This window comes from Dendrobates tinctorius, unplaced genomic scaffold, assembly GCF_039654945.1.
Source record: "Dendrobates tinctorius isolate UK_male_01 unplaced genomic scaffold, ASM3965494v1 ptg000111l, whole genome shotgun sequence".
Classification (NCBI taxonomy): domain Eukaryota; kingdom Metazoa; phylum Chordata; class Amphibia; order Anura; family Dendrobatidae; genus Dendrobates; species Dendrobates tinctorius.
In genome coordinates, this window is record NW_027361779.1 from 35,103,117 (window position 1) to 35,125,579 (window position 22,463).

At 44.8% G+C, this 22,463-nt stretch overlaps 1 protein-coding gene across 4 annotated transcripts in view; it reads right to left on the reverse strand.

The window, feature by feature from the left end:
• Window positions 1–22,463, reverse strand: part of CYB5R4 (cytochrome b5 reductase 4) — a 415,380-nt gene that overhangs the window by 155,295 nt on the left and 237,622 nt on the right. The window contains exons 9-10 of one of the 4 annotated variants that reach the window (XM_073589650.1): window positions 16,284–16,406; window positions 5,528–5,668 (exon numbers count right to left, since the gene is read on the reverse strand). The exons of 1 other annotated variant lie outside the window; for it this stretch is intronic. In XM_073589650.1, coding sequence (XP_073445751.1) covers window positions 5,528–5,668; window positions 16,284–16,406 — 264 coding nt within the window. The remainder of the gene's footprint in view (window positions 1–5,527; window positions 5,669–16,283; window positions 16,407–22,463) is intronic. 2 more of the 4 variants (XM_073589651.1, XM_073589652.1) reach the window with 2 other exon arrangements.

A 22,463-nucleotide genomic window follows, 5' to 3' on the forward strand; every position in this document is an offset into this window, starting at 1 on the left:
AACATACAGGGAGTTTTCCCTCAAAATCCGGAACACAGTCCGAACATGTTCCACATGAGAGTCCCAATCCCTGGAAAAGATCAAAATATCATCCAAATAGATGATCAGAAAGTTATCCACAAAGTCCCGGAAAATATCATTCATGAAGCACTGGAAGACAGAAGGGGAGTTAGTGAGCCCAAAAGGCATCACCAGGTACTCAAAATGTCCCTCTGGAGTATTAAATGCTGTCTTCCATTCATCCCCATGCTTAATGCGAATAAGATTATACGCCCCCCTGAGGTCAAGCTTGGTAAACCAGCAAGCACCTTCAACTCTAGAAAATAAATCAGAAATCAGGGGTAACGGATACTGATATTTAACAGTAATTTTGTTAAGGGAGCGATAGTCAATACAGGGCCTTAATGAACCATCCTTCTTGGCCACAAAAAAAAAACCCAGTACCCAAGGGTGAAGAGGATGGTCTAATATGACCCTTCTCCAACGACTCCTTAATATAAGAACGCATAGCCTCATGTTCGGGTACAGATAAATTAAAAAGTCGACCCTTGGGAAATTTACACCCCGGACTCAGCTCAATTGCACAGTCATAACTCCTATGAGGAGGCAAAGACGCAGACTTACTCTCACTAAACACATCATAAAAATCAGCCAAATAGTCAGGAACCTCATGCGACTGGGGAGAGGTGGAGAAAACAGGAGTGTCACTAAGAGCACACCGACAACCCCAACTCACCACAGACACAGATTTCCAATCCAAAACTGGGTTATGGATTTGCAACCAGGGGAACCCCAGCAAAACGGTATCATGCAAATTATGCAACACCAAAAATCTGCAATTTTCTTGATGGTCTGGGGCGACCCGCATTACCACCTGGGTCCAAAACTGAGGTTTATTCTTCGCCAAAGGAGTAGCATCAATACCCCTTAAAGGAATAGGCGTCCGCAGGGGTGTCATAGGGAAACCACAACGTTTAGCAAAATCTAAATCCAATAGGTTCAAGGCCGCTCCTGAATCCACAAAGGCTTTAGCAGAAAATGTGGACAGGGAGCAGATCAGAGTAATTGCCAGAAGAAACTTAGGTTGTACACCACCTACAGCAAATGTGTGTGCAAAACGTTTCTCTCGTTTAGGGCAGACAGAAATAATGTGAGAGGCATCTCCACAGAAAAAAAATAGCTTATTAAGTCTTCTAAACTCCTGACGTTGCGCCCTAGACAAAACTCTATCACATTGCATAGGTTCAGACATTTGCTCAACAGGTGGCAGCGTTTCCCGTATAATTTTACGTTCACGTAAACGCCGATCAACCTGAATGGCTAATGACATAGAATCGTCAAGACCAGAGGGAACAGGAAATCCCACCATAGTATCTTTTACAGTTTCCGACAAACCCTTCCGAAAGAGAGCTGCCAAGGCACCATCATTCCAAGTGGTGAGGACCGCCCACTTTCGGAATTTTTGACAGTACAGTTCTGCAGAATCTTGACCCTGGCTCAATGCCAACAGGGTCTTTTCAGCTTGATCAATAGCATTAGGTTCATCACACAACAACCCCAAGGCCTGAAAAAATGCGCCCACATTAGCTAGAATAGGATCATCTGGTACTAAAGAAAACGCCCAATCCTGGGGATCGCCGCGCAGCAAGGAGATGACAATTTTAATCTGCTGAGCAAAGTTCCCCGATGAGTTAGGCTTCAAGGCAAGAAATAATTTACAATTATTCTTAAAATTCAAAAATTTAGACCGATCCCCAAAAACCACATCAGGAGTGGGGATTTTTGGTTCAGTAGCGTGTGAATGAGCAAGATAGGCGGAAATTCCTCGCATTTCAGCAGCAAGCTGCTCCACACGATCAGACAATTGCTTAAACTCCATCAGAAAAAAAAAAATATTCCTCCTACGGCCTCAGAGAAAAAGAGGGAAAAATATACACACACACAAAAAAAAATTCTGACACCTTTTTTTTTTTCTTTTTAAAACAATTCCTTCCTGCTTTTGAGTACCCTAGAATCTGCGGTATGGCTGGTGATTCTGTTATGATTGAGTCACCGAGGAGGAAAAAAACAAAACACAAGCTCAGCCCAGAAAATCAGAGAGGTTGGAAACTAGCGGATTGCAGACCCCTGATCCTATCACACAACTAGCAGTAGCCGTGGAGTGTTCCTACGGTGATCCTAGACACCTCGTCTCAGCCGGAGATCTACACAAGCCTAAAGAGAGAAAAGAGAAAAACTGACTGCCCCAGAGCAGACCCCAAAGCAATAGGCAGCCCCCAACATATAATGACGGTGAAGCAAGATGAAAACACTAACACAGACAGAAAGATAGGTTGAGCAAACGATGGGGACCAAGCTAACTAAAAAGGACAGGACAGAAAAGCTGCTGTCTGCAATCCGAGAAAACCCTGCTAAAAAATACTACCAACACAACTGATAAGCAAAAAGGACCCTGAAGTCACTAGACTTCAAACCCTATATCAGCACTAAGAATATTCTGGAAGCAGAGCAAAAAAGAACACTGATCAAGGAAAAAGAATCCAGCACACTCCCGGCCGGGGATGGCTGAACTCAAAAAACAAGGTAAACAAAACCAAAACTAATAAGCTCAATAGCAGAGCAAAAACTTATCTTTGGGAAGCAGGAATCAGACTGGTCTCCAAGAATCCAGCAGAGAAATCACCAGCGACTCAGAAGGGCGTTGGCTGCCTTATATCCAGTCTGTAGTTCCCGTTACCCAGTCACGATCCACCAGATCAGGTGTTTGGTTTCTTTCATCCAAATCATCCTCACTACCTTCCTTCACCAGAAGAGGGAGATCCTCGGACACAAAAGATGAATGAACAGATGAGCTCACAACAAAGGACCACCACATCAAAACCCTGTCATGGCCAGCCCAATCTCCAGACATGAACCCCATTGAAAGCCTCTAGAATGTAATCAAGAGGAAGATGGATAGTCACAAGCCATCAAACAAAGAACTGCTTAAATTTTTGGACCAGGAGTGGCATAAGGTCACCCAAAAGCAGTGTGAAAGACTGATGGAAAGCATGCCAAGACGCGTGAAAGCCGTGATTAAAAATCATGGTTATTCCACAAAATATTGATTTCGGAATTATTCCTGAGTTAAAACATTAGTATTGTTGTTTCGAAATGATTATGACCTTGTTTTCTTAGCATTATTTGAGGTCTGCAAGCACTGTATTTCTTGTTATTTTGACTATTTCTCATTTTCTGAAAATAAATACAAAATTTAGTGTTTGGAAATTCAAAGACATGTTGTCAGTAGTTTATAGAATAAAAGAGCAATTTACATTTTACTCAAAAATATACCTATAAAGAGAAAAATCAGACAAACTGAAAATTTTGCATTGGTCTCTTAATTTTTGCCAGACCTGTATATACTAGAAGATGGATGAATCACCTATCTTGGACATATCTATCTAAAATGTCATGCAGTGACATGCTTTCCAGGCTTCCCCACTGACTGGATTAATTTTGGAAAGCGTGAGCTGGATCATTTTGTCTATTTTAACTCTGTTACATCTTACAGCAGGGGTCCCCAACCGCCGGTCCGCGGCCCAGCACCGGGCCGCTGCAGTGCCCTTGCCGGTCCGCGGACACAAGGGGAGCCAGGGGCGGTCAGTGGCATAGCGGGGGCTGGGGCGGCGCGAGGCAGCTCTTAGCGGCGGGCAGGGAGCGATCAAGCAGCTCCGCTGCCTGCAAGAGGGAATAGCAGGAGCGGAGCTGCAAGGACCCGTCCAGCTTCCTGCCCGCCGCCCGCGCTTCCTGTCTCTGACTGACACAGAGAGGAGCGCGGCCGCTGCTGTGTCAGTGCGAGGAAGCGCGGGCGGCGGACAGGTGAGAGGAGAGGTGGTGTCTGTGTGTATATGTATGTCTGTCTGTGTGTGTGTGTGTATAATGTGTGTACATGTATGTCTGTGTGTGTGTGTACATGTGTGTGTGTGTGTGTTGGTCTGTGTTTGTGTAGCCTGGCCCTGGAGGAGATGGGGACATGAGGAGAAGGCCATGAGGGGAGTGATGGGGTGAAGGCAATGATGGGGAGAAGGGAGTGATGGGGTGAAGGCAATGATGGGGAGACAGCAGTGATGGGGTGAAGGCAATGATGGGGAGAAGGGAGTGATGGGGTGAAGGCAATGATGGGGAGAAGGGAGTGATGGGGTGAAGGCAATGATGGGGAGAGGGGAGTGATGGGGAGAAGGCAATGATGGGGAGACAACAGTGATGGGGTGAAGGCAATGATGGGGAGACAGCAGTGAAGGGGTGAAGGCAATGATGGGGAGATGGCAGTGATGGGGTGAAGGCAATGATGGGGAGATGGCAGTGATGGGGTGAAGGCAATGATGGAGAGACGGCAGTGATGGGGTGAAGGCAATGATGGGGAGAGGGGAGTGATGGGGTGAAGGCAATGATGGGGAGAAGGCGATGGGGAGACAGCAGTGATGGGGTGAAGGCAATGATGGAGAGACAGCAGTGATGGGGTGAAGGCAATGATGGGGAGATGGCAGTGATGGGGTGAAGGCAATGATGGAGAGACGGCAGTGATGGGGTGAAGGCAATGATGGAGAGACAGCAGTGATGGGGTGAAGGCAATGATGGGGAGACAGCAGTGATGGGGTAAAGGCAATGATGGGGAGACAGCAGTGATGGGGTGAAGGCAATGATGGGGAGATGGCAGTGATGGGGTGAAGGCAATGATGGCGAGACAGCAGTGATGGGGTGAAGGCAATGATGGAGAGACGGCAGTGATGGGGTGAAGGCAATGATGGAGAGATGGCAGTGATGGGGTGAAGGCAATGATGGGGAGAGGGGAATGATGGGGTGAAGGCAATGATGGGGAGAAGGGAGTGATGGGGTGAAGGCAATGATGGGGAGAAGGGGGTGATGGAGCACTTATTCAAAACCTATGGTGAGTTGAGTCACATTATAAATGTTATTTAATTATAAGTATGCACTGCTACACTACAACCGTGTCCATAGCCCCGCCCCCTTATGACCAAAGCCCCGCCCCTGCCACACCTCCATCCCCGCCCTGCCGGGCCATGGAAGAATGGTCTTGCTTGAAACCGGTCCCCGGTGCAAAAAAGGTTGGGGACCACTGTTTTACAGTGTCCCAACTTTTTATTTAACTGCGGTTGTATCAACACGTTAGTTTCTCAATATATAATTGCATGCTTTCCAAGTAAATATATCTCAACATTACATTGTGACCACAGTAGATTTCTATTCATTATGGAACTTTCGCTTGCTAGAAAACAAATAAGTCAAAGAAAACCACAAAATCAACCATCCTCCATAAAGCTAGTATTCTAATAAAATATAAATTACTACAATGTTGCAAGCTAAAATTACATAGCTAAGGAAGCTTTATTAAATTAGTAGATTGTTAAGGCACTTTTCTCTTCAGTTTTTAAGACAAGCATTATGAAACAATTGCTGCCTGTTTTTTGCCCACTCAATTTTTCCCATTGACGTGTAATAAAAAGTCATAAAAAGATTTTTCTACCTTCAATTGTTAGCATGAGGTAAACATGATGACCCACTGGAACCTGAAGATGACAACAATGAGGTAGTTCAAAGCAAAATAATTTGGTATTGTGATTGATGTCTGTTTTTGAAGCAAGTCTGCATTTTCTGTAAAAAAGTCCTATGGGAAATAATTATAAAAAGCACATAAGTAAAAAAAAACCGAGACAAATATTTTATATAAACAATCAAAGTTAGAGAGTTAGGATTACCCTAAATGGTCAATGCAAATGAGACAGTATAATGTTCAAAGTCCCTAAAGGGGCCTATCCACACTTTCCCCATAATTCGTTCCAAAACATGACCCCGCCACCTTCTTGATTACTTCCCAGACTTGATGAGACATGGTAGCCATCAACCAACCATGGTTGATGGCTACCTTTTGGACCATCCAGGGTTGCATGGCACTCAACAGTAAACAAGACTTTTAAAATAAATTAGTCTTCATGTAAGTGTCTTGGCCTACTGTCACCGTTTCTGCTTGTGAGCACTCTTTAGGCTTGGCCGAATAGTAGGTGTATACACAAATGCAACATCTCTGACGCTTTCTGACAGCAAATAGAGCCTTTTTCTTTCCTATCCTGCTTGAAACTTGTGGCCTGGTTAATAATTTGGAACGTCATTCTTAAGCTGTGTTCCATTAATTGGGCTCGCCTGCAAAACTAATTATCACAGGTATGTGAGATTGATTTCAGTCATCCAAAGAGTCCTGAGACAATACCATCCATGAGTTTATTTGCAAAAGAAAATATTAAATCTTTATGACAAGCAAATCGAATTTGGATTATAAACTGGAATGTGGTATATTCAGCTGCAGTCAAAATTATAAAATTCCAAAACTTTCTACTGCTTTCAATGAACCAATCAATCAAGAACAATTTAAAGACCTCAATGTGACTGGTATAACAAGAGGTTTCTCCAAATTCAACACAAAGTGCCACTTTTCGTGACTACTGCAGTCTCAGAATTATTCAACCCCTTCGTTACATGCGTCTTTAGTACTTAGTAGAGCATCGTTAGCTGACATGACCTGCTGCAAACATGATGCATTGCCGGACACCAACTTCATGCAACGTTTCCAGGGGAACCATAGCACATTCTAATGCTTCCTCTAGCACTTGAAACCTGCAGCGTGTGGAGGAAATGATTGATTCAATCAACTATAATGAAATCCTAGGAGAAAACCACATGTCTTCTGTGAGGAAGCTGAAGTTAGGAAGTCATTGGACCTTCTAATATAAAAACAATACCAAGCATACTTTAAAGCACAACAAGGCTTGATTTCAGAAGAAGTCCTGAAATATCCTGAATTGTCTGTCTCACTTGAACCTCATAGAAAATGTTTAAAAAGATATGAAGAAGGTGCTTACAGCAAGAATATTAGTGAACTGAAGGCTAATGCCAAGAGAAATGGACTAAGAGATTCCTCAGGAATACTGCCAGAAGATGGTGTCTCTCTATGTATCATGTTTCAGTAGGTCCAAAAGGCACATGTCATGAAGAGGTTGAATAACTCAAAGGGGTTGTCCGAATCCAAAATTTATTTTAATCCTAAGTGTCTACATATTTAGTATAATTATCAAATCAGTTTTCTAATATACCGCATTCCAAATTATAATGTAATTTGGATTTAAGAGGTTTCAAGCAATATGGGAAAGGAAACTGATCTCTCTGCTACCATAAAGGATTAAATAGAGCAATGTTTTGTACAGGGTATAAAATCATTAGATATTTCACAAAACTTAAATGTGATCATTGCACTGTGAAGAGATTTGTGGATAATACAGAGCACAGATGGGTTTGTGCAGATAAAGGCATAATGAGAAAAGTCTTTGAAATGCAACTTTCTTCGGATTAAAAGAGCAGCTTCTAAAATTTAATTACAAAGAAGGAGCCTTACATCAGCTTACTGACAGATATAAATTATAAAATATAACTTTTATTAAACCTTTGACTAAAACAAGACAACCACACAGTGAATCAACCAACCGTGCCACCTACCATGGCCCTAAATAGGAGCCCTATTGTTGAGCTACCTGACAGCGGAGGTTGGCACCCCAAACACAATCGAGATGTGCAGTATTCCAGGGGTATATAGGAGATTTAGGGATCAGCCGTCGTGGAGCGGGGGAGCCAATCTCGATTGTGTTTAGGGTGCCAACCTCCGCTGTCAGGTAGCTCAACAATAGGACTCCTATTTAGGGCCATGGTAGGTGGCACGCTTGGCAGATTCAATGTGTGGTTGTCTTATTTTAGTCTAAGGTTTAATAAAGGATACATTTTATAATTTATATCTGACATTAAGCTGATGTAAGGCTCTTAGCACAATTGATTTTTTACCTTACTTTTACATATTAACTTTTACATTTTCTTAATTACAAAGCAGCCATCAGTTATTTGAAGCTGCTGGTACCTCTGGAAACCCAAGAACCTCAACGTGTCGAATCCTTCAGAGGCTTGCAGTTTTGACACCACTAAACAGTGCTCACAAGCAAAAATAGTTGCAGTGGGCCCGGACAAACATGAAAACTAATTTTAAAACAGTATTGTTTACTGTTGAGTGCCGTGCAAACCTGTATGGTCCAGATGGATTGAGTAGCAAATGGTTGATGGATGGTCACCATGTCCCAACAAAACTTTGATGTTGGCAAAGAGGTGGCAGAGTCATGTTTTGAGCCTGAAGCATGGGGAGAGCTGGTAGACCCATTTAGTGTCCCTGAAGGTGTGAATATGACTTAGGCAAAGTACATTGCGTTTCTAACTGACCACTTTCTTCCAAGGTACAAAAAGAAGAACCGTGCCATCTGTAGCAAAATCATCCTCATGAGCGAAAGTGCACCGCCTCATGTTTTTTTACATTTACATTTTGATGACGTTGTTTGAGAATCACCAGTGCTTGCAAAGTTACTGAAATGGGACATCATCAGGTGGCAGTGGCTGCGGTCACTGCCATAACTGCCTTACCCACACTGAAACAAAGAGCAATCAGTGACATCTGTTTCAGGGGCTGATCTAGTCCTTGCTGTACGGAGAATGCATCGGTTATTAATTCCAGTGCACGTTCAGCATGAGCTACATGCTCACAGTGCTATTTTTTCTTGACTATGCAGTAGCAGAACGCTCACTGGGTGGTTGTAATGAGAAGTGTCAAGCCAGAAAAGGAGTGCCAGTGTACATTAAAAAAGCGAGAAAGCGGCAAGCAAGCAGAGCAAAGTCTAGCCTCATCTCTAAGACAGACATCACTGTGACTTCTGTTTCGGGGGCAAGGCTGGTCTTTGCTCTCTTATTTAATTCACTCTTATTTGACTGACTTATTACAAACAGGCAAAAAGTTATCAATTTTGCTTAGAAACCTAATTTGACATAAGGCTGAAACATTTTCATTGCAACTGTAATTACACACATAGAATAACACAATATTTGATACTAGATTATGGCCCGATGCTATCGCATCGGGAGGATGCGATAGCATCACACCTCTTGCCATGTTAACCCTCAACACACACACTCCTCTCACCTTTCACCATCTCCACTCACTCTTTCACTCCACATACGACCCCTTCTCTCACTCCGTCTCTCATACTCACGCCGTCATCGCCGCTGCTCCACGATCCCCGACATCTTCTTCCGCCGGCGCCATCCTGGATCCAGACGTTGTCCACGCCGGCGACATGTTCTTGCGGCGACGCCATCTTGAGTATCGTGAAATCCCGCGATACTCAAGATGGCGTCGCCGGAAGAACATGTCGCCGGCGTGGACGACGTCGGGATCCAAAATGGCGTCGGCGAAATCTCGCGAGTTTTCGCCGACGCCATTTTGGATCCCGACGTCGTCCTCGCCGGCGACATGTTCTTGTGGCGACGCCATCTTGAGTATCGCGGGATTTCGCCGATCCAAAATAGCGTCGCCGCAGGAACATGTCACCGGCGTGGATGCCGTCGGGATCCAAAATGGCGTCGGCGAAATCTCGCGAGATTTCGCCAACGCCATTTTGGATCCCAACGTCCTCCACGCCGGCGACATGTTCTTGCGGCGACGCCATCTTGACTATCGCGGGATTTCGCCGATCCAAAATGGCGTCGCCGCAAGAACATGTCGCTGGCGTGGAGGACGTCTGGATCCAGGATGGCGCCGGCGGAAGAAGATCGTGGATGACGGCATGAGTATGAGAGACGGAGTGAGAGAAAGGGTCGTATGTGGAGTGAAAGAGTGAGTGGAGATGGTGAAAGGTGAGAGGAGTGTGTGTGTTGAGGGTTAACATGGAAAGAGGTGTGCGGTGACGTCACCGGTTACAACTGGACGGAAGTTGTTACAACCGGAAGTTGCTTAGGGCATTTATTATTATAGATGCTGGATGCAGTGTCAGATAATTTAAAGAGAACATGTTGTCATTGAGTTCCATATTTAATTAATTCTAGCAGTTTTTTTGTGTATTATTACCTGAAATTATAAGTGTAAAGGCCCTGTCACACTTAGCGATGTACCAGCGATCCCGACCAGCGATATGACGCGGTCAGGATCGCCGGTACATCGCTAAGTGGTCGCTAGTGAGCTGCCACACAGGCAGATCTCACTAGCGACATCGCTGGGGATGGGGATCGCCACTTACCTGTCACACCAGGCGATCCTGCGTCCTCCCGCCCGGCTCCACGCGTCGCTCGTCGTCACAGCAGGAAGCGCCGCAGGAAGCTGACAACGAGAAACAGTCCTGGACGTTCTCGCGCGATCAACGATAACCAGTGGGGGAGCCAGTCGTAGGTAAGTATCAGACACAGCGATATCGCTAGCAATATCGCTATAACGTCACAAGTTATAGCGATATTGCTAGCGATATCGCTTAGCGTGACATGCCCTTAAGTGTAAGCCAGAAAATGAACTTTTATCATTGCTGCTCAATGCTCATCACCAAAGGGAAGTAGCAGCAGTAAACAGTCACCACTGTAATCAAGCACACATTCATATGCTAAACAGGATATCAATAGAGGATTGAATCCCAAAAACTAGATACAGTTCTGATAGAACACTGCTATAGCTTTGCCCAGATGACGGCACCTCAATGGTGTAAAAAAAAGTTCATTTTCTGTCTTTCAGTCACATTGCTTATCTCCATAAGGACGAGTTTAAAACTATGATGGCATTAATTACAGAGAAATCTGTCATAACATTTAATACATTAACATAGTTCCTGTGATGCAGTGCCTTGGGACTGTAGGCGTTGACCATGTCCATAGAACCAGGGGCGCCTTATCTATCTCTGTTCCCCGAGTGACTCCTGAAGGTGGAGATGCTAGGTTTATGGACCTTGATATGCTCCTTTTCCAACCTTAATATATCCCCTCCCCCACCCAGCTAGGTGGAAATCTGAAGAGTATAGGATAACACTAACCAGACAAACAAGTACACTCATCATACAACAGAGTGGAACAAAGGGGATTAAATGGAAGGAGAAACCAAAATAGGAGAGGAGAAGGATGTGCCTACCAACAAAACTCCAAGCAACATTCTACTGAAAAAATCTCCATACGCCTACTCCAACCACGACCTACACCTCCAACTCCAAACAGGGCAGCAAGAACGAACACTGGCAAATCCTAAGTGCCAGAAGTGAGCATATATAGCCAAGAGGAATGGCTAACACTGAACAGACGAGTAAATCCAGGTAGGACAGCTCCAGGAGCTTCAATTGAACAGACTAACCCTTGCACTGCCAGCAAGGAAAAAACCTGCACTGTTTAATAAGATGGTGAAGTACTTCGTGAAACCAGACGCCACGATCTTCCGCCCCCTCTCTGTTGCGGTATCTCCGTGACAGTGCCCTCCCCGTTCTAAGAGGGATCTATGGAACCTCAGAAAAAAGGCTAAACAGGATGTGCAGCGTGAAAAGACCGGACCAAACTGATCGCATGAAAGCAAGATGTTGGTAACCCTATTCTCTCCTAAGGACCGTAACCCTTTCAGTGTACCAGATACTAAACAGACCAATGAACCCAGAGAGAATTGATAATGTTAGCTATCTGAAACTCCAGGTTCCCATCAACAATGACTGTCAAAGGTGGTCATGGAGCTGGTTCAGAGGAAGCAATGCATTTTTTGAATAGAGATCTGTGAAACACATTATGAATCTTAAAACTGGGTGGGAACGCAAGGCAAAATGCTACTGCATTGACGACGGCCACAATCTTATAGTGACTGATGAAACTGTGTCTCAAATTCCAAGAAGGAACCTTCAACTTAATGTTCTTCAACAAAAAAAGAAGAAAGAAAAGCATTACATTAAAATATGCACACTGCAGCTGCGTCAACAGAAAATAAATCTTCGCGCACGCCAAAATACTCGGAGGTCACCCGAGCATGCTCGGAAAAACCCGAGCAACGAGTATACTCACTCATCACTACTTATGTTTTAATGTTCTTTGTGTGCCAATAAAAATTTATACTTGTATTTCATTTTTTTGGGTATAGTGTGCATATTTTACAGTAGTGCTTTTCTTTCCTATTTTTTTGTTATTGTATATTTTTACTACTGGTTTTCACCTCCCTATCTCTATTTTTATGTTGGTGCGCCTGGTTTTCTTTATACTTAATGTTCTTCAAAGACAATCACATCAAATCACCAACACAAAGGTCTGAACCCACCAAATGTCTCTGATCAGCCACATTCGCAAATTCAGCTACAAGTAAAAAACCCAATCCTCTAGATTCTCAGACTCAAAACATCTGAGACATGTCTCAAGACTCTGCTTCACTCGTTTAGTTTGCCCATTAGACTGTGGATGAAAGGTGGTAGAAATTGAAAGATGTACCCCCAATCGAGCACAAAATGCGTACCAAAATAATAAAGGCACCCCTCGGTTGGAAACAATATCAGAAGGAATCCCATACAATCTCACAATTTCTGTGATAAAAATTTGCGACAAGGTCTTGGCATTCTGTAAAGCAGGTAGCGCAACTAAATGAGACACCAATATAGCAGTTTCCTTAGTTTCCGGGGACTATTTGTGATCATGTATGGAAGAACAAGTACCCATAGAATGACCCTTCCACCACAGAAAAAAAAACAACACACTCCCATTTACGCTGAACTGCAGAAGGAACAGTAAAACTAATCGTCCTCTCCAACCAGCCATAGTTTCCCTTGACCCCGGGCCACCTTGAAAATGGAGATGTCTCTTTATGTCTCTGGTGACGACAGTGATCTACATGGATAGCCAGAGACATGGCCATCTCCAGGGAAATCGGGGTGTCGTAAAGGGCAAAGGCATCCTTTACCCTCACAGAAAACCCTTGATAGATCTGTCTATGGAGCATAGGGTCATGCCACTTAGTATCTGTGGACCACCTACGGAAGCTGATGTAGTTAAGATCCGTCCAGAGTGAAGTGGTCGGGGTCATTGTATATATGACCAAGAGCCAGAAAAAAATCCTTAATTGTCCAATGTGACAGAGTCAGACGAAAAAAGCAAATGCCCAGGCTTGGGGGTCACTCTGGAGGAGCGAAACTACGATCTCCACTCTTTGCAACTCGGTACCTGAGGAGTGAGGACGTAATTTAAAATTAAGTTTACAGGCATCCCTGAAAACACTTAACTTATTTCAACCCCCAGAGAACCTATCCAGTAGAGCAATTTTGGGCCCCAACAGGGGTTGCCCGGGAGCTGCAAGCCCCAAGCCTAAAGTGTTTGGGAGCTGCAAAGCAACTGAGCATAAGTCTGCCACCTCCAGGCTGAGTTACCACAGTTGCTCTGCCAGAGAATCCACCGTGATCAATGAAAAAAAGGTATGGGCCAGTGTTAATGTCATGAAGTGCTTTGGAACTGTGGGCGTTAACCAGGTCCCTAGAACTAGGGGCACCATATCTAACCCTGTCACCCGATTACGCCTGACGGTGGTGAGACTGGGTTCACGTGCTTTGCTGTACTCTTGTATCAACTTTAATTTATTGCCTTCCCCACCCAGGGAGGTGGCAAGTTGAAGATAATAATAACTAACCAGACAAACAAGTGAAGATGGACAGGGATAAATGAAAATAACAATCATACAAAATACACTCACCAAACAACAGAGTGGAACACAGGGCAGTAAAAGGAAGGAGAAACCAAAAAGGAGAGGAAGAGGATTTGAACACCAACAAAATTCCAAGCAACAAGGAGTCTCCGACTCTTACTGTAATCATTTCTAAATCCTACTTTGCAGCCTTCTGTTACTTATGATACTTTCACTATTTACACTTTTAAACTAACTCTAGCAATCTAGCTAGTCTTTATGCTAGAATCACAAGTGGTAGTGTACTACCAATGCATGGTTAAATATTTCAATGCAAAACCACTCACATTTTACCACAAGTTCTGTTTTGTTATGTAGATATTAGACATACATTATTTCAGCTAATAATTCTTTTACACGTTTAAGTTGTAGCAACATGCAAATTGCCTCTTCAGAGAGAAAGAGGACTTGAACTTTTGCACCATCTATTGGAAGTAGCAATCCTAAAAGCAAATATCGACCCTTTAACAAGCCTTGTTATGTGACTTAGAATAATAGCCAAACCAGAATGTCAATTTGAGGACACAGTGTTTCAGTGTATTGCCCCTCTTCAGCGCAAAATATGAGCTAGGTGAGAGGCTTTAGACTGGGATCTAAGGGTTATCTTTCTTAACATGGAGAAACATTACCCCATTTTTAGATCCAAGTTGTAGAAACCACACTGCCAAGAACTTATTGCAATACGGCGGCAATTTGCAGTGAAACATGCAACAACTTGTGTAAATCCACTCTTATGCTAGACATAAAGGACAACTGGTGTACAAAGTGAACACCACACAATTGTATTATAATTGAGATTTAACCCCTTAAAGACAACCATAGTGTTTTCAAGGTAAATGTTTAGTAGACAATTTTCAAATGTATTGTATATGTTCCAAAGGGTTATTCTGGCTTACTAGGGGAGAAGTTAAAACGCAAAAAAAAGTAAAATAAAGTAAAAGAACGAAAGATACTTAACCTCTTCACAACTTATGAAGCATAGGTACGTCATAGGTCGTGTTTCTCCCTTTAATGCGATTTGATCAACTGTCATGTGCCCCTAACAGCTGCGGATGGAATCGCGATCCACCAGCGGCTGTTAACATGTTAAATGTTGCAGCAAATCTGACAGCAGCATTTAACTAGCGCAAACCAGATGCATGTCACAAACATAACACCACCCATCAGCGCTCCTGTCACATGAGCATGGGGTGCCGATGGGTTGACCGGCGTTCATAGATGATTTCTGCTGCAGATAGCAGGGCTGGAGTCCTGCTATGTATAGCACAGGCAATGGGATGATCGCAACTTCAAGTCTCCTAAGGGGACTACTAAACAAGAAAAGACATTTTAAAAGGTATTAAAGGGAATCTGTCACACTTTTTTTTGACTATCAGCTGCCGGCATTGACATCAGGGCCTTTTCTACAGCATTCTATAATGCTGTAGATAAGCCCCCGATGTAACCTGAAAGAGAAGAAAAACACGTTAGATTATACTCACCACAGGGGGCGGTCCGGTCCGATGGGTGTCGCGGTCCGGTGCCTCCCATCTTCATACGATGCATCCTCTTCCTCCCTTCTTGTAGTGGCTCCGGCACAGGTGCACTGCTCTGCGCTGTTGAGGGCAGAGCAGAATACTGCAGTGCGCAGGCGCCAGACCTCTCCCGACGCCTGCACACTGCAGGACTCTGCTCTGCCCTCAACAGGGCAGAGCAGTGCGCCTGCGCCGGAGCCACTACAGGAAGGGAAGAAGAGGACGGCACGTATGAAGATGGGAGGCGTCGGACCAGACAGCGACACCCATCGGACCGGACCACCGTCAAAAAAAGGGTGACAGATTCCCTTTAAAAAAATATAAAAGTTCAAATCACCCCCCTTTTGCCCCATTCAAAATAAAATAATAAAAAATATATACAGCTCTGGCAAAAATTAAGAGACCACTTCCAAATGTTCATTAGATCTGATTTTTCTCTTTATAGGTATATTTTTGAGTAATGTGTAAATTGTTCTTTTAGTCTAGAAACTTCTGACATGTCTCCAAATTTCCATGCGATAAATCTTGTTTTTTCTCTACTGAAAAGGAGAAATCGTCAAAATTTAAAAAAAACACACAGTGCTTTCAGACCTCAAATAATGCAAAGAAAATAAATTCATAATCAATTAGAAACAACAATAATAATGTTTTAGCTCCGAAAGAGTTCAGAAAAAAATATTTTGTGGAATATGCTTGCCACCAGTCTTTAACACTGCTTCTGGAGCAAAAATGTAAGCAGTTCTTCTTTGTTTGATGACTTGTGACTATCCATCATCCTCTTGATTACATCCCAGAGGTTTTCAATGGGGTTCAGGTCTGGAGAATGGACTGCCCTGGACAGGGTTTTGATGTGGTGGTCTCTTAATTTTTGCCAGAGCTGTATATACATATTTGGTATCGCTGCATTCAGAATGGACTGATCTATCAAAATATAAAAACAATTAATTTGATTTGTAAATGGCATAACAAAAAAAAAAAAATAAAAACGCCAGAATTATGGTGTTTTGGGGCTTTGAAATAGTCTATAGTTTCATAATAAGACTATTATTGCCTTGATAGCCTGCATTGTAGTTTTGAATTAGCTGGAGGTTGGGTAGTATGGCTTTACAACATAACTTTCTATGGTAATCAAAAAAGCCTTCCCACCATGGCTGGCTGTACACAGATTTCATACCTACCTCTTTGAGATTTTTTGATAAAAGAGTCATTTCCTTTCAATAATTGTCCAATATTCTTCCAAACCTTGTGGTCTTCCTTCTGCAGAATCACTTCAATCTTTCCAATACTATCTGATGAACAAACTAGATATATAGGAAAATGTATTAATATACAGTATTGAGAATAACAGGATTTTTAGTTGCTTACCGTAAAATCTGCTTCTCTGAGCCTTCACTGGGGGACACAGGAACCATGGATGTATGCTGCTGCCACTAGGAGGCTGACACTATACAGAACAAAAGTTAGCTCCTCCTCCGTAGTGTACACCCCACCAACAGGAAGTAGGATGTTCAGTTAGTGAGAAAGCAGTAGGAGAAGCAATCTGTAAACGAGATAAAAACCACAGAAACACAAATCCAAACTGTAACAATATTATACAGTAAACCGAGCTGTTCAACTTGGGAGGGTGCTGTGTCTCCCAATGAAGGCTCAGAGAAGCAGATTTTACGGTAAGCAACTAAAAATCCTGTTTTCTCTATCGCTTCATTGGGGGACACAGGAACCATGGGACGTCCCAAAGCAGTCCTCAAGGGGAGGGAACAGCAAATAACTCCATCAGGACGAGGAAGTCACCCTCGTCACCTGCAAGGTCACCTGCGAGGTCTTTTTTACCCCGATTGGCACTTGCCGAAGCTAGGCATGGGCTTTGAAAACCTTATAGACCTGTGGAGGACATATCATCGCACTGCAGAGGTGCCAGACGAAGGCCCAAAGAGTAACGTCAAGAGGACAAACACTGCCCGGGCAGAGTGCGTCGTACTCAAAAGAACGCAGTCCTTCCTGAGCCGGCAACCCTACTAATGCTGACCAGTTTCCGCGAACAGAACTCTAACCTGAAGGCCAGAGGACCTCTACACTTTAAGCTTGAGAAGTACCGTTGCTGTGGCCAAGTAGCCTGATGAGAGGGCGTCACGAAGGAAAAGTCCGAGGTGGATGAAAGAAAGGGAATTCAGAATGACGGAGAGTGGACCCTTGATCCACAGGAAGTGCATCACAGCTGCTACAGACTCTGTAAGACCCCAGGAGTGGTTGAGAGTCTGAAAGGGAAAGATACCAACTGAAAAGGAAAATGAACCCGTTCGTTGCAAGAGCAGACATCGCCAAAGCCCTGAAGAAATCAGGACCTGTGTAAGAGCTTCATGGAACAAGGAAAAAATCATGCGATTCACAGAAGGTAAATGTTGAACGAAGAAAATTTCTTCCTGAAAAAACAAGGATGGACTGAATCCTAGATCCCCAAACGTCATGCTGAGGAAAAAGCACAGAAGAACAAGAGGCTTAGACTGGGGAAGGGGAGCGCTTGTCCTTCCGGTGAGCTCCTTAATAATTTGGCCTATTGGAGCCACACGGAAGGAACGGAAAGTTGGTGAGGGACCTCTTTGGGCATAATTTCGCTCGTAAAACCGAAAGCCAAATGGACCCTTAGATGGGAACGATTAGCCTAAAAACTATGTCTCCATGCAGGGAAAATTTTTGGACAGTGAGGACGGTCAAATCTTCCGACCGGCTCCCAGAAAGAATGCTCTGAGCAAGCTAGGCCACGCGTCTATAGAACTTTGCAACACGAGTGGGGGCTAAGGCAGGACACGCTATAGCGGCGGGTGTTTTGAAGGTTGACCCTGCTAACTACTGTGTGAATTCGACGTTGGTATCCCTGAGGGATGAACATCTGGGCGAGGAAGGACCGTAGTGGAGAATTTGGAACCGGAGGGTTCGTAGTCGCAGAAGTAGTCTAATTTGTGAAGCGTTCAGGAGAAAAAAGAAATACCGAGGTGCCCCCTTGTTTGGAAACGGCTGAAGTCCATTCCATGAGAATATGACAAGATCTGAGAGCAGGCCCTGAGAACCTGCTAAAGAACCGAACACTGAAAACATACTGAATGGAACCTGGGGATAATCTGGAACTCATTGCTGCGATGTAGGCACAGGTTGGCTATGAAGAGACAACTGATTGCTCGATTAAGCAGGTAGACTGAAGACTACTGGATGACTTTTCAGACTGAGATCAAGAGGAAGATAAACCCAACATACAGGGATGAGGGTGAATATGGGAAAAAACAGTCTAGCTGGACTTATAAAAATGAATAGTCGAGCAAGGAAAGTCCACGGCAAAACATGGAGTATGTCAACTGCAAAGAAAGTTGGCTCTAGGTAGATCAAATAGACCCCAGAGAGACAACTAGGCTGATGAAAGGAAGGTCAATCCTTATGACGATGTAAACGGCTGAATCCATCCTGGACCCTCTGGAGTAGGGAGGGGATTGCAGTGTGTAGATCCGCGTGCCTAAGTCTAAGACAACACGTGCCCGAAGATCACAGTGAAAAATACAATTCTAGCTGAAATAAGAAACATGTTATCACCAGACTCATCCTTAGATCCAAGACTGGAGCAGCTTTCTACCCTGGTCGATACTTGCGCAGAGTGAGATCCCACTCCTGTCTGAGGTGGGATACTTGCCCCAGTCATGGTCAGAAGTCACATCTGTGAGCTGCTGGAGGCTTTATCTGATGTCTGTAAGAATAGGTAAGTTCCGACAAATAAGGAGCTTAGGTATTGTGGTAGCTCGAAGGCCCTTAGAACCTATAAACTACTATTAGCCAAACATTAATGATAGGCGTAACACACCGGGCAGTAAAGATAGCCTGCGGACGCTACTGTAAACTGATCAGAAGGTGGGACAAAAACTCTTGTGGAGCAACTCACACTTAGGGTCCAGATCATGCCATAGTAAACCTCGACCATCCATACCTGACACGAGAGTGTCTGACCTACCTGAAGGTGAAGTATACAGTTATGTTGCTACTGAGGTCCGCTCTGTGGTACAGAGATCCACTCCGTTTGGACACGGTAGCCTTTTACGTTTAACTGTTAACAAATCACAGATGTTATTGACTATGAAATATGCAGCTGAAAGGTGTCTTAGACTCACATGAAAGAGGCTTGAAATCGCAGCTGCAGCCCGCTAGAGGTAATAAATGCCGGCACCTCACCTCGAGTGGTGATTATACGGGAGCTAGGCAAAAACTGCAAAGGACCCTGAGGAACGTGAGAGAGGGCGCTCCTGACTCATCTGACAATGGAACAGTAGAGCCGGGCCGGTGTAGTCGATGGACTTCGGGTACGTTTGAGTTACCGGAAAGATGGCGTGTATTGACTAAACCTGTCTGGTAGAGGACTATTCAAGTGCTCGATAAGGGATAGAATACTGCTGCAATAGGACGCGAGGAACCTGAAGACGAGGGCGTCTGACTTACCTGAATACGGTACAGAACACCAGTACCATCGAACCAGTCAACCCCCAACACGTCTCCACAGTAATACGACCATTTCAACCACTGTAGCTGGTAGGTGGTGCGTCTGAAGCCTGGATAGCGGATATAGCACAGTTGCCATCGGCTCTAAGTATCCTGTGAACAAATCAGCGTGGAGAAAACCCAGAGAAGGGTATAGCAGACAGCCATTTCTGTGTTGCGGTGCGGTCTAGGCCTGGATACCTGACAACCTTAGGCAGAATAACGGCTTCTGTGTTGCGGTCTGGGTCTGGATACCTGACGACATTAGGTAGAATAACAGCTTCACGTGTAGAAAACCGTACCATGAAGTCTGTATTAAAGCAGATTCTGACCAGTCAATTCTCTTGACAGTAGAACAGTAGGTCTGGGATCAGAAAGAGACTAAACTCTACTCTCTGTTGTGCGCCAGGATTCCAACCCCTGGACCTGCAAGTTGTGGACAGCTTCCTTATTCACTGAGCCACAGCCGACAATTGCCAGATAACACGGACTTCTATCCAGCTGGAAGTCCGGCCCAAAACACTGCAGACGTGAAGCGATAGAAGCAGCTCATTATTCTGCTTAGGGCAGTGTGAAGCCAGCGTCCGGAGGGGGCTGCAGAAAAAAGGAAGGGTGAGTGCCTGTGAGCAGTAGATATGGAAGCAGTTGCTATGCCAGGGCTCCATCATCATTATGTGTGAGACAATGGGCGAGTCTTGCTCTACTGAAAATTAGGGCACACCTGCAATTGCGGGTGGAACCTTCTACCAGACAAACGCCATGCGGCAATTACAGAAGACAGCAGCGTGGCTCTACATGGCTCTGTGTGCTATGACACCAGACATACTGATGCACTAGAGACTGCGCGGCAGATTATTATTATGCCAGTGAATTACACGCCTCTAGAGTACTATTACGTCAGTGACTGTATGGCTCTAGAGTACTGTAACGTCTGTGACTGCACGACTCCAGAGTACCATTACGTCAGAAACCGTACGTCTCCAGAAAACTCATTACGTTAGTGACTGTACGTCTCGAGAGAACCATTACGTCGGGGACTGTACGGCTGCAGGGTGCTAATCCGCTAATGACTGTCCCTATACCACTATCGATTGTACAGTATGACTAAAGCGCATATCCATGAGACACACAAGCAAAAATGGATTCTCTGCTCGTGACTGTACGGCTCCAGAAAACCATTACGTCAGGGACTGTACGGCTGCAGAGTGCTATTCCGCTAATGACTGTCCCAATACCACTATTGACTGTACGGTACGACTATAGCGCATATCCATGAGACACACTAGCAAAAATGGATTCTCTGCTCCTTCACTGGACCTGCGGAAAGTGTGGCCCTGCTTAGTTTTACTATGAGGGGCTTATACTCCGCATCGTACCTGATTAGGCTGAGCGGAAATAGGCAGGAAAGAGCTGGTCCTGCCTGGTGAAGGCACTAACCGGGTCCCATTCTGGGAGAATGTGACCGCTGGGGGATGCCGAAGTTCGAGGAAGACGCTTCTCGCTGCAATAGAATTGGTGCGCTGTCAAAAACACCACTGTTTACAGCCCGCAAGGGGACGGAGCTAAACGTCAGCTCTGGGTGCAGGAAGATGGCGGTGATGGCTACTATCTCTGCGCCGCATGTGAGGCCGGGTAGAGAGTGCAGAGCTTGCGACAGGGAAGTGAGGTGAGACGGGCGGGCTTTTTGCATTTTTGAATACAGAGAAGATGGGGGGCGGAGCTACCAAGGACTAGGCTGCAAATGAAGCCGGGGCCTAGATTAGTCCCTGGAAACCGCCGACGGAGCGGGGGCGGCGCTGAGGCCCGGAAAACACTGGAGCTATAACCGGATCCTATCAGAAAAACAGACGGGTGTGGGGGAAAAATGGTGGGGCAGGGGCACCGCGCTGAGGAGAGCAGGCTGCTGCCCACTGTTGCCTATTCTGAGGGAAGGCACTAACTGAGGAAAGCGTGAAGCGCACAGCGCCCGGCGAAAGGAGAGTGCATGATCCGCCGGCCTCAGCCGGGAAGTGAGCTCCCCACAAATGCGGCAGGAGAGCGGCCAGGGGAAAGGGAGGACTAGGCCCCAATATAAGCCGGGGCCTAGATTACCAGTGACCGTCTACACCTGACAAGGGGTCTTCTCTTCTTTATTTATCTTCTTATTGAAGTCGTCCTGACGGTTGCCGGACATCACGTCTCATCCAACTAACAGGCTCTGGTGGGCGAGTAGGTGGGAGACGGTGGGCCAGGACCGGGTCTGGAACACCTAAGCACGCTTCTGTGCTAGGGGATGGAGTTCTGTCGTCCAGACGAGGATACGGGGTGGCAGTACACGCCGTACTCATAGTCTCTGTGTGGGAGTACAGTAGTGACCATTCACACTGTATCCCTCCGGAAAACCTGAAAAGAAATTACGCACTTTGAGGTAGATAAGGGTCTAGTGAAAGACCCGTGTCCACCTCCTACTGACACTAAGCTAAACTGAACATCCTACTTCCTGTCGGTGGGGTGTACACTGCAGAGGAGGAGCTAACTTTTTTTCTGCATAGTGTCAGCTTCCTAGTGGCAGCAGCATACACAAATGGTTCCTGTGTCCCCCAATGAAGCGATAGAGAAAATAAACCTGCAATGAATAGTTATATAATCACTCATTCACACATTTCATTTTTATAATAGCAAAGGAATAGATATTTTGGCAAAATATTGCACTTAGTAAAAAAAGATGTGTGAAAAACGAAATAACGCTGCCACAAATTCTGCTAATTAACATGTTTATTCATAAGTAATTTCATTTTTTTTTAATCTTTTCTAAAAATGTCAAACTGTATGCTCACAATACCAACGTATTCACCCACTGACACTTC